Source organism: Prionailurus viverrinus, unplaced genomic scaffold, assembly GCF_022837055.1.
Source record: "Prionailurus viverrinus isolate Anna unplaced genomic scaffold, UM_Priviv_1.0 scaffold_35, whole genome shotgun sequence".
NCBI lineage: Eukaryota > Metazoa > Chordata > Mammalia > Carnivora > Felidae > Prionailurus > Prionailurus viverrinus.
In genome coordinates this window covers 2,878,701-2,889,142 of record NW_025927605.1, presented here as the reverse complement: position 1 = coordinate 2,889,142, position 10,442 = coordinate 2,878,701, and the positions used below count along the sequence as shown (strand labels likewise).

General features: G+C 57.9%; 1 protein-coding gene across 1 annotated transcript; it reads right to left on the bottom strand.

The window, feature by feature from the left end:
* Positions 1-505: 505 nt before the first annotated feature.
* CUNH17orf113 (chromosome unknown C17orf113 homolog) lies at positions 506-10,292 on the bottom strand. The gene is made up of 4 exons (XM_047845951.1): positions 10,279-10,292; positions 8,465-8,515; positions 3,289-4,021; positions 506-2,000 (listed from the first exon to the last, which is right to left on the bottom strand). Exons 3-4 carry the CDS (start codon positions 3,829-3,831, stop codon positions 516-518), a joined length of 2,028 nt encoding a protein of 675 aa, XP_047701907.1. The 5' UTR covers positions 3,832-4,021; positions 8,465-8,515; positions 10,279-10,292; the 3' UTR covers positions 506-515.
* Positions 10,293-10,442: the final 150 nt, after the last annotated feature.

Below are 10,442 nucleotides of genomic sequence, written 5' to 3'. Positions count from 1 at the left end.
ACTGGTAGCTTGTGCACAGAGAGGGTGCTGTGCTGTGTCGACACCAAGGAAGTCATCTGCCGTCTAGTCCTATCTGAAGAGAAGAGATGCTGCCAGGCAGGGAGCTAACAGCCAAGGACCCATTCCCCTTTCCCTCAATCCCTCAGACCCAGTCTTCCTTTCTCCCTCCAACCAAGACTCCTCAGCTTTTCTATGGCCCAAACCTGGGCTGGGTCCAGAGGGAAAATGGTGAGCTACTCCTCCCCAAACTCTGGCAAGGGCAGGAGTGATACTGAGGGTGTCCCCAAACCCAGCATCTCCGTGGGCTCGCCCAGGACCCCCTCGACACAGCCCTTCCTCCACAGCCCACGGGGCTGGGTTAGTACTCAGCGTGGAGCGGAGGAAGCACAGGGCAGGTGGTTGGAAGGCCACAGTTAGGGGGTCAGCTTGGGTGCAGCACGGTCACCTAGAGTCTGTCTTGGCCCCTAGAGTGCTCAGGGCCCCAGGCTGTCTGGGCGGAGGGAAGGGGGCCGCCCTCACGTGAGCTGTGACCCCAGGAGCCCCTCCGCCCACCCACTCTCCAAGAACTCCACGGCGAGTGCAAAGTCAAACTCGTGCAGCGGGGGCCCATCCACTGCGATCTTCACCGCCGGGCGGCCCCGGCCTTCCCCTGCCCCGCTCTGCCCCCACCACCGCAGCTCCCGGCTGCGGCCCACCTTGTCCAGGAGGCCGGCGCCCGCGGGCAGCGCCAAGGCCAGGGCGGCAAGGGCGGCGAAGTCCGGGAAGAGCTCGTGCAGCTCGGAGCGCTCGCAGGCCAGCTTGGCGCACAAGGCCCGCGGGCCCAGCCGCCCGAGGCTGCACACCACGCGCTTGAAGAGCGCGAAGTCGCCCAGCGCCCTCTGGCGCACCACGGCGGGGGCGAAGGCGCGCAGCAGCACCCGCAGTGCCCCCTCGCCGTGCGCGCCCAGCTCCTCGGGGGCCTGCGGGTAACCGCGCGAGTCGAAGATCGCCGCGAAGGCGGCCACGGCGTCCAGCGAGGGCCCGGGGTAGGAGTCCCGCAGTCCCCGCCGCATGGAGTCTAGGAAGGCCCCCCGCAGCCGCTGCAAGCCCCGCACCGCAGCCTCGGAGTAGCCGACCAGCTCCACGCCGCGGTAGGTGCAGCGCCCACCGCCCAAGTCAGAGCTGGAGGACGCCAACTCCTGCAGGAAGCCCTGGAGGCGCGCCCCACCCGAGCTGCGCAGGGCTTGGAGGGAGGCTGCGGCTGCCATCACCAGGGGTTGCAACAAGGCCAAGTCCGGCTCTTCAGGCTGCAGGACAAGGGTGAGCTTCTGCATGGATGGCAGAGTGTCCAGCAGCAGGTGGGTGAAGGCCACGAAGGTGAACTGGCGCAGGGCGAGGGCCAGTGCCCTGGCTGTAGGGGAGGCTGGAGCAGAGGCCTCCAGTGTGGGCACCAGGCAAGGCCAAGCCTCAGCCACTGCTTCCACGATAGGCAGCAAGGAGGCCCAGGGCACTGGCCGCGGTCCTGCCAAGTCAATAGCTGCAAGGTCCAGTGCTGCCCGCAGCTCAGGGACCATGTGAGAACTGGGGCCACCGTGGAGGCGGAATAGGGCATCCAGCACACTTTCATATTCGCTTAGGTAGGCAGGGGGCTCGGGATCTGTCCGGCCAGGGAGGCAGTGTAGTTCGGTGAGCAGCGGGCAGGCGGCCCGGAGTTGTGGGCCCACACGCCCAAGGCGGTCACTGGGGAGGCTCGAGCTGAGCCAGGCCAGCTTGGGTGCAGACACGCCGAAGGCCTGCAGGATGTCCAGGAGTTGGCCAGCGGTGGCCTCACCCTCCTGTAGCTCCACACTGCCCAGGAAGGTGGTAGCAGGCTGGCCATCACAGGGGGACACCGAAGTGGCAAACAAGGCCAGACTGTGGGACTCGGGCCAGTCCCTGGTCTTGTCCAACACCAGCCCCACATATGGGGATGCCTTCAGGCGCTGGCAGGCCTCTGTGTGCAAGACACTGGCAATGGCCACCTGGGACAGCCAGGGAGAGAAAGGAAGGGACAGAGTTAGGCTCCTCCTGCAAAGGGGAGGCAGCAGTACTGGGGAAAGAAAGGGCACAGACCTTGGGGGCAGACAGACCAATCCTAGCTTTGCATCTTACTGGCTGTGTGATCTTGGGCAAGTTATTTCACCTCTCTGAGCCTCAGTTTCCTCAGCTCTGAAATCAGGCCACTGCCTGCCTCTAAGCTCTTAAAAGGTTGCTATCAGTTGGGGCGCCTGGGTGGCTCAGTCAGTTAGGCGTCTGACTTTGGCTCAGGCCATGATCTCCTGGTTTGCCAGTTCGAGCCCTGCGTCAGGTTCTGTGCTGATAGCTCAGAGCCTGGAGCCTGCTCCAGATTCTGTGTCTCCCACTCTCTCCACCCCTCCCCTGCTCATGCTCTCTCTCTCTCTCTCTCAAAAATGAATAATTTTAAAAAAAAAAAGGGTTGTCAGCAATTACAAATGTTGCTGTGCTTGTAAGTGTAAAAATGCTTTAGGAACCATAAAGATTCTATAGCATTTTATGTGTGCTTTTATGGCATTGCCCTAGTCTGCCTTATTCCTGGGAGTCTCCCTCCACTCTGCTGCTCAGGGATTAACTGATAGACATGTTCCCTCCCAGTTACATAGAACCCCAACTGTGTGCTCCGTTTGTCTGTCTGTCATTGATCACTCTGTAGGATATCGAACTCTCCCACCCTCACCCCAGCCCCTAGGACTCACACAACTGGTACCTAGGACAGAGCTGCAACTTGCATGCCCCCTGGGGCCACATGGGCGGCACTGGGCTTGAAGTGGGCCAGGGATACACCAAAGGGAATGGAGAAGCCCCGGCTCTGCTCTTCATGCCCTGAGAGCATAGGGACCTAGCTTTTCAGAAGTCACAAATCCACATTTTTATGTGTAATCTCTCACTTTTTCTTTCTTTCTTTTTTTTAACTTGGAAATTAACTCAGGTTTTCCAAAAGCACTGTGAAAATCAACAAAATGTATCTGTGGGCCGATCGAGGCTCCAGGCTTGCAACCTCTGGCCTAGACAGCGAGGGAAAACCTCTGTGCCCCTGAGGACAGGGCCTGGTCTGGCCTCTTCCAAGCTGTGCCCCCAGCAGCTGGCCCAGGGCCTGGCACATGATACGCCTCAGTGAAAGGTTCTGCTGGGTGAAGGTATGAATGGAGCGTTCTGGCTGTTGCCCGGGGGCCTGGCATGCTGGCGCTGTGCCCAGACAGCTCCATGTCCTCCCTCCTCGAGCCCTCCCCCACACCTCTGGCTGCCACCCACCTGCATGTCCCTCACCCTCCTGGGGCTGTAGTAATCGCCATGCTCTGTGCCCAGCAGCGCCTGGCACAGGTTGAACCTCTGCAGCTCAAGCAGGGCAGAGCAGCGGTCGTCGGGCACGTCCTCCTTGGCCATGCAGTACACCGTGGTCAGCACCGCCACTTTGGCCGGGTCCACCTCCACCTTGACGCCCGTGGGGGTGGGGGTGGTGGCCAGGTCTGGGTAGGCCCCTCCTCCCTCGGCTTGGCCCTCAAAAGTGGGCTGGCCCCGGTTGACAGCCAGAGCCTGGCGGTGAGCCCCCGAGGTCACGTGGCGCAGCAGGGCGTGGCGCTGGAAGTTGTCGGTGCCCACGGTGAAGGCGTTCTCGGCTTTGCCGTGCTTGTTCCGCACCAGGGCCTGGCGGCACTCGAGACAAAACATCAGCTTCCGCTCGTAGTCGAAGTCCAGCCAGGGGAACTCCTCTTTCCAGTGCTCATTAAAATAACGCTTGCATTTTTTGTTGGAGTTGGAGGCCTCTCCGGCTGGTTTCTTCCCCGGGGGTACCATTCCTGCTCAAGGGGCAGGGCACCCCCGACCCCACCCAAATGCTCTGGTCCCCCAGGCTCCCCCCACACACGGCAGCACCTCCCTTGACAATGGAAATTGTGGGGGGAGGAGGGGAGCAGCGCTCCAGGCTAATGGGGACCATCCATCTAACTTAGCTGGGAACGGTTAGTCCCGCTCTGCCGGTGGGAGACTGGAGATGAAAGAGACAAGGGAGAGGCGTTAGGGGGTCCGCGGTGGGTTCATGCTGCCCACAGAGCACTCCCCAGCTGACGGGTGGACTGCACCTAATGGGGAAGGGCTATTGGGAATGGGTGGGGTCATGCAAAGGGCCATAGAATGTTATCCAAAGTGGGGGAGGTTTGGGGGTCCCCAGCCCACTCTGAGGGTCTCCCTCCATCCAGGACAAGGCACTGGCTAACTTTGACTGCTGGAACATGTCAGAACTCAGCTCTGAAAAGATTGGCATCATCTATGCAACCACATTTTATAGGTGAGGGCACTGAGTCCAGGTGACAACGGTTCTCAGGGCCCATGAATAATTCGTGACTGAGCCAGGACTCAAACTCAGACCTTGACTCCTCACTCAAGAGGATGGCCAGTCTCTCCAGTCCACCATCGCTTATTTCATCAGAAGGAAGTTAGCACAAAGCTGAGCTCCCGGAGTCACAGCACCAAGGAATGTCCTTTGTTTTCACTGGACCTCCCTTCCCTGAACGTTCACATGGGCGCACTCACACTTACACACACTCCCTGATAGTGGGGTTCTGGGAAGGGAAGCCCAGAAGTGGGGGCCAGACCCCAGACCAAAGGAGCTAGCTGCTTGCCTGTACCTCGCTCATGCTTCCACCGCCCCAGGCACGATGACAGGTGAGCCGTTCAGGACCAGAAGGCCACGTCCAGCCAGCGGCCAAAACCAGCCAACTTCCTAACTGTCCTTCGACCCTGTCCCCACCTCTCCACGCCTACTAATAACGACAGCAGTAACTACCATTTGTCAGATGTGAACTTCATCGGGCCTTGTGCTAAGGACTTTACAGTGACTCCATGAGAAAGCCAAGATTCCTCTTGCAAGTACTCTGAGGGTGGTATCATCCTCATTTTGAAGAGGAGGAAACCGAGGCTGGGGACTTCAGGTGATTTGCCCAGGGTTCCACGAGCAGTAAGTTAGAGTAAGGCTGAGGCAGAGTTAGAATCTAAGCCCTCCTTATAAAAACAGGGAGGGGGGCAAAACAGAAGAGACTCATAAATATGGAGAACAAACTGAGGGTTACTGGAGGGGTGGCGGGAGGGGGGATGGGCTAAATGGGTCAGGGGCACTAAGGAGTCTACTCCTGAAATCACTGTTGCACTAGATGCTAATTTGGATGTACATTTTAAAAAATAAAAAATGAAATTAAAAAAATAATAAAGTAACTCTAAAACAAACAAACAAACAAACAAAAAAGAATCTAAGTCCTCCTGACCCCAAAGGCCATGCTGAGACTCTGGTGACACCTGGATGATACATCTGCCTCCACCTCTGCAGGCATGCCCCCAGATTCGTCCCTTGCCCAGCAGCCAGAGGGCGAGCTCAGACACAGATCCCTCTCTCGCTTCCACCTCTTCAGTGGCATCCTAAATGGTTGCCTGAGTCTACACACCTCACCATGAGCCAGCGGGGCCCTCCCCAGCCTCCCGCCGCTCCCGTCTGCTCGGCCAGCAGCTCCAAAGGCTTACCATTCCCCCCACACACCCAGCTGTTACTCTGCTCCTGCCTCCATCCTCTGTGCCTGGAGTTTCCTATCCCTCCCCATTCCCTGGCTAATCTCCATTCATTCCTGGAGAGCAGTTCTGCATCCCCTCTGCCACCCTGCCCTCCCCTGCCCCCAGCCCCCAGGCGGGGCTGGTGCTTATCCTGTAGCTTCCCATAATTCTCTGCGCATGGGTCTTGGTGATACAATATGGTAAACTCAGGGACTCTCTGTGTATCTCTGCACTTGGTTCCCAGAAGGCTAAGATCACATTTGTTCAGTTTGGGATTCCTAAGTCCCTGGGCATGCACGGCTGGGCATCCAGATGCCTTTCAGCACAAGTTTGTTGTTTAAAAGACTAAAAGGATTTACTTGGGCCCTATGAAAGAACCTCATGTGTCTGAGGCTATGGGTTAGATGATTCTGGGCTCCAAGAAAGCGGTAACTGTCTTGTCCTCCAGATATACCCAGCACCCTGCAATGGATCCTAGCATTTAATGGGTAAGTACAAGGGCAGATGATCAGAATCCCAGGGGTAGCCTGTTCAGTGCAAGGGAAGGTGCTCTCTGTTGCTACGTGTGGTGAAATTCATCAGTTCTCTCCCCCTAGACTGCTCACCCTACCCTCTTTGAAACATGCTTTTCTCTTGGCTTCCAAGACTCTATGTCCCCTGGGTTTCCTTTCCCCCATCAGCACTCCTCCACCTCTGATGACACTTCCTCCTCCTCTTCCTAACCTAAAACCGTCCAAAAAGTTCAGAACCATCCCTGCCAGTCACCCTGAAATAAACAAGCCTAGCCTGAGCCATTCCTCTGGGCTCCATACCTCTCCATCAAACCACGTTCCTGGCTCGTCTAGATGGAATTGTCGATCTGTCCCTACAAATATGCTCCTCTCCCAGTCAGCCCAGCTCAGGAAATACCTGCTCTCCTACCCGGGTGCTGTGGCCAGAAACCTGCCCCTTCAGCCCCTGCTCTCTTCCACATCCTGGACCCAGTCTATCCACAGGTGCTGTCACTTCCATCTCCACAATCAGCTTCTCACTTGTCTCTTCTCTCCGCTGCCACCAGCCTCATCCAGGGCACCTGCATCTCCTGCCTGGACTACAGCAGTCATTTCCTGACAGCACTCTGGGTTTCCACCCACTCTTAACCCTCTCTGAGCCATCTGGACCTATACCAGCTGGAGGGGGCTTTTTAAAACATACTGCCTAAAACCCTCTATGACCTCTTGCTCTCTGAGGCCAATGCCAGGATCCCTTTCGAGGTCTGCCAAATGTCCAGGCATTGCTGACCTCTCTGGTGGCCACTTGTGCCTCTCTTCCCTTCCAGCTACATCCCTCAGTTCCTCCAGAGTGCCAGGTTCCCATCCCCAGGGCCTTTGCACATGCTGTACCTTCTTCCAGAATGTTTCTATCCTCCCTTCTCAATACTTTGCCTGTTTCACTTCCTCTCTGGTCTTAGTTTAGTTGTCGCCTCTTCCCAGGAGACTTCTCTATCCCTTCCCAGGAGGTCCCCTTCTTTTCTGTTGCTGCTTCCTGTTTGTTTCCTCTATTGTACTCCCCACAGTTTACAAATCTGCTTATTTTCTCTGCATTTCTGTTGCTTGGCATCCTCCCCCCCACCCCCACTCTCTGTCTCCCTCTCTCTCAAGAAAGCAGGCTTCCTGAGGGCAGGAAACGTAACCAACTTGTTCACATCTGGACCCCAGAGAAGGGAGCACTGCCTGGCACCCAGCAGGTGCTCCACAAAATTTCGGGAGTGAATGAGTAAGGAAGCACCAGCTTTGGGGCAGAGAGAACAATGGAGTGAAGCCTTGGGTACCTCTTGGGTGGCTAAAACAGCTGCCTTTGACCTCTCTTCCTCCTAAGATCCCATGATTCTGTGTGACCCTATCCAGCCTACCACCCAAGGGATCTTAGGATGGGGAAGAGGTGCAAGTCCAAGGTGGTACTCTTCCAAAGTTTGTCAAGTCCCTTCCATATACCTAGAAACTGGCTATCCTGTCCCATTCTGCAGAGGGATAAAGTTACTAGGGGACCTGGGATGTTTTTGATAAAGGAACAAAAGATTGGTAGGGAGGAAGCATGGGAAGATGGATTCCGAAACTGCTCTGTCAGATATGGTAGCAATAGTCACATGTGGCTGTTCATCAGAATTAGATAAACATTTTAGAATTCAATTCCTCAGTCTCACTAGCCACATTGCAAGTTCTCAATGGCCACACGTGGCTACTGGCTATCGTATTAAATGGCCCGGACAGACAACATTTACTTCATCCCAGAAAGTTCTACTGGACGGTGCTGCTCGAGAGCAACCCAGCCAAAGCATTGGCATTCCCCTCCCTACCTCAACCTGAAGGAACCAGGCTGGATGGGGTGGAGTGTAAATCAAATGTGACTATATGACCAAAGCTGACCAGAGGTGTGCACCTGTCAGACCCAGGTCCCTCACACCTCTCTCTCCACGCCCTGGCCACCTGGACGTGAGCTGGCACAACTTGTGGGGCCCCTGGTGTGACTGTGGGTTGTTCTGCGGTCCCCATTCCACCCTGGCAGGTCAGCCTCAAACACGGTGCTCACCTGGCCCCAGGATGGCAGTCCCCAACCTCCTCCCTAGTCCCCTCTGGGCCCCTTCCCTTCGGGAGCCCCTAGGAAGGTCCACGCTCAAGGCGGAGGACAGGCGAGGTAGGGGCTCTCTGCTCGCCCTGGGCCGGACACGGAGGGCTGGGGAACTTCCTCTGGGGGGCGCGTGGTGGGGGAGTTCCCCTCCCCCCCCCGCAGCCCCCCCCCCCCCCCGCTGCCCCGCCCGCAGGGCCCCCACCCGTCTCCCACCCCCTGCCGCGAAGCTCCTGGAGGGGGCGCCCCGCCCGGCCCGGCCACCGTGCCCGCCGCACACACTCACGGAGACTCGGGAGCCACCATCTTGCGCGGTGGACGCTCTGGCCGCGGTCTCCTTGGGCTCCACTGAGCGACAGCAGCCACTAGCGGTAACCGGGGCGAAGAGGCGCCAGCAGCCGGCGAGGGCCGGGGTGGCGGGCCGGGTGGCGGCGCCCCGGGGCTCACCTGCCCCGGCTGTCGCCCAGCGCGCGCTCGACCTCCTCCGCTGCGGGCGCTGCAGCCGGAGCGACGGAGGCGAGACCTCAGGAAAGGTGTCCCGCCAGCGGGAGGGACAGAGTCATTCATTCATCACGTGCACCGGTCAGTTCTTAGAGGAGCTCACAGGCGAGAGCCAAACAGGGCGCTAGGGAGGCACCAGCAAAATGCTTTGGGATCACACAGGAGCGCGTGGAAAGCCGTAGGTCTGCGGGGGAGAGTCTATTAGGTTTCACTGCAGGAAAAGTGAAGTTTCACCAGGACAGGGGCATCCCAGGCAGTGGGTGGGCCTGGCCCAAGCTGAAAGCGCGGGGCAGGTTCACGAAGTCACGGCAGAGTGGAGGTGTGGAGGGGAGGAGGAGGTGCCGGCGGCTGGAAGGCTCTGCAGTGAATACTGGGGATTTTGACCTTCAGGCCTCGTGGGGAACCTCCGGAGGTGTTGGAGCCGGGAGCTCAATCTTTAATCTAATGAGTTATTTGTAATGGGGATGCCAGAAGGGGAGGGCTGGTGGAGAGAGGAGGGGCCTCTTCCTAGAATTCTCAGACGCACAGAAGCCCCTCACCCCTATGTGGGTTCCCAGGGGAGGGGAGGAGAAGGTGGAGGAATGTGGAATTGTGGCAGACCATCCCTCTCAGACCTGCAGTCCAGAGGCCTGCACTGGAGTTCCAGAGACATTGAACTCTGAGGCCTTGGGCTGTACACTTAGTCTATGAGCCTGTTTCCTCATCTGTGAAGTGGGAATTATGGCTGGGTGTGGAGGAAAGGGCAGGACAGGAATGGGTCTGAGGAACAAAGGAACTAGGTGTGGAGGCCATTTGAAGAAGGGGTGCCAGGGCACTTGGTGATTTAGTCTCTCCCTCCAGTCAACACAGTCACCCAGAAATGCCTTCCAGCCCCTCCTCCCAACTGGGTACACTTTTCCCCCACACAAAGCCTAGGACACACGTTGATTTGAGGTCAGGACCTCTCCGGTGGCGTCTGGGTACTCCCCCAGCACCCTTCCCACATCGCTCTTCTGTGCCACCCACCGTCTGCTCCTGACATTCACAGTGAACCCTGGCCCCCAGGGCCGCTGGGATGATGCATGAGTCATGTCACATGCACACACATGTGACCGCCTGGCTGTGGGTACGCTCAAATGAAGGGAGACACTGCAGACCCCAAGCCTGCCCCAGGATAGCACCACACAGCCTGGCACCCACGATAGGGTCAGATATGTGTGTGCGAGGGGGAGGGGAGGTCTTCTGTGATGGTCTTTTGCAGCAGAACACCCTCGCTAAGCCCCTCTCCTCCCAACCCTAGCCAGAGGTCCACGGCTGGGACCCACGGCTCATTGGACGGCTGCCTCAAGAGGGTGGGTTATTGCTCTGGTCAAATACAAACAGAGTGGCAGAGAAGAGGCCACCCCTGGGGGTCCACCTGAGGCCGAGGCAGGGGCACAGAGCAGGTGTCTTATGAAATAACATCACTCTGGCTGCCACCCAAGGGAGAAGATCTGGGCAAACCACATCCTGCTGTTTCGCCATCACTTGGAAAGATACACAGAAGAGCACAGGGACTCACACCCTGAGATCCGTGGGCACCCACAGAGATGGCAATAGGCACAAACACCACGCACACACTTACACACATCTCCTCGTGATGAGTCCATCTTGGCACACTGAGGTGTGCCCGTACAGAGGTGGTATCACGCAGAGATGGCCAGATACCCATGCTGGCTGGGGGCAAAGGCGGACCCAGAGGCCACGCACAAGCATGCACGTACACACAGACAGGCAAGATCAAC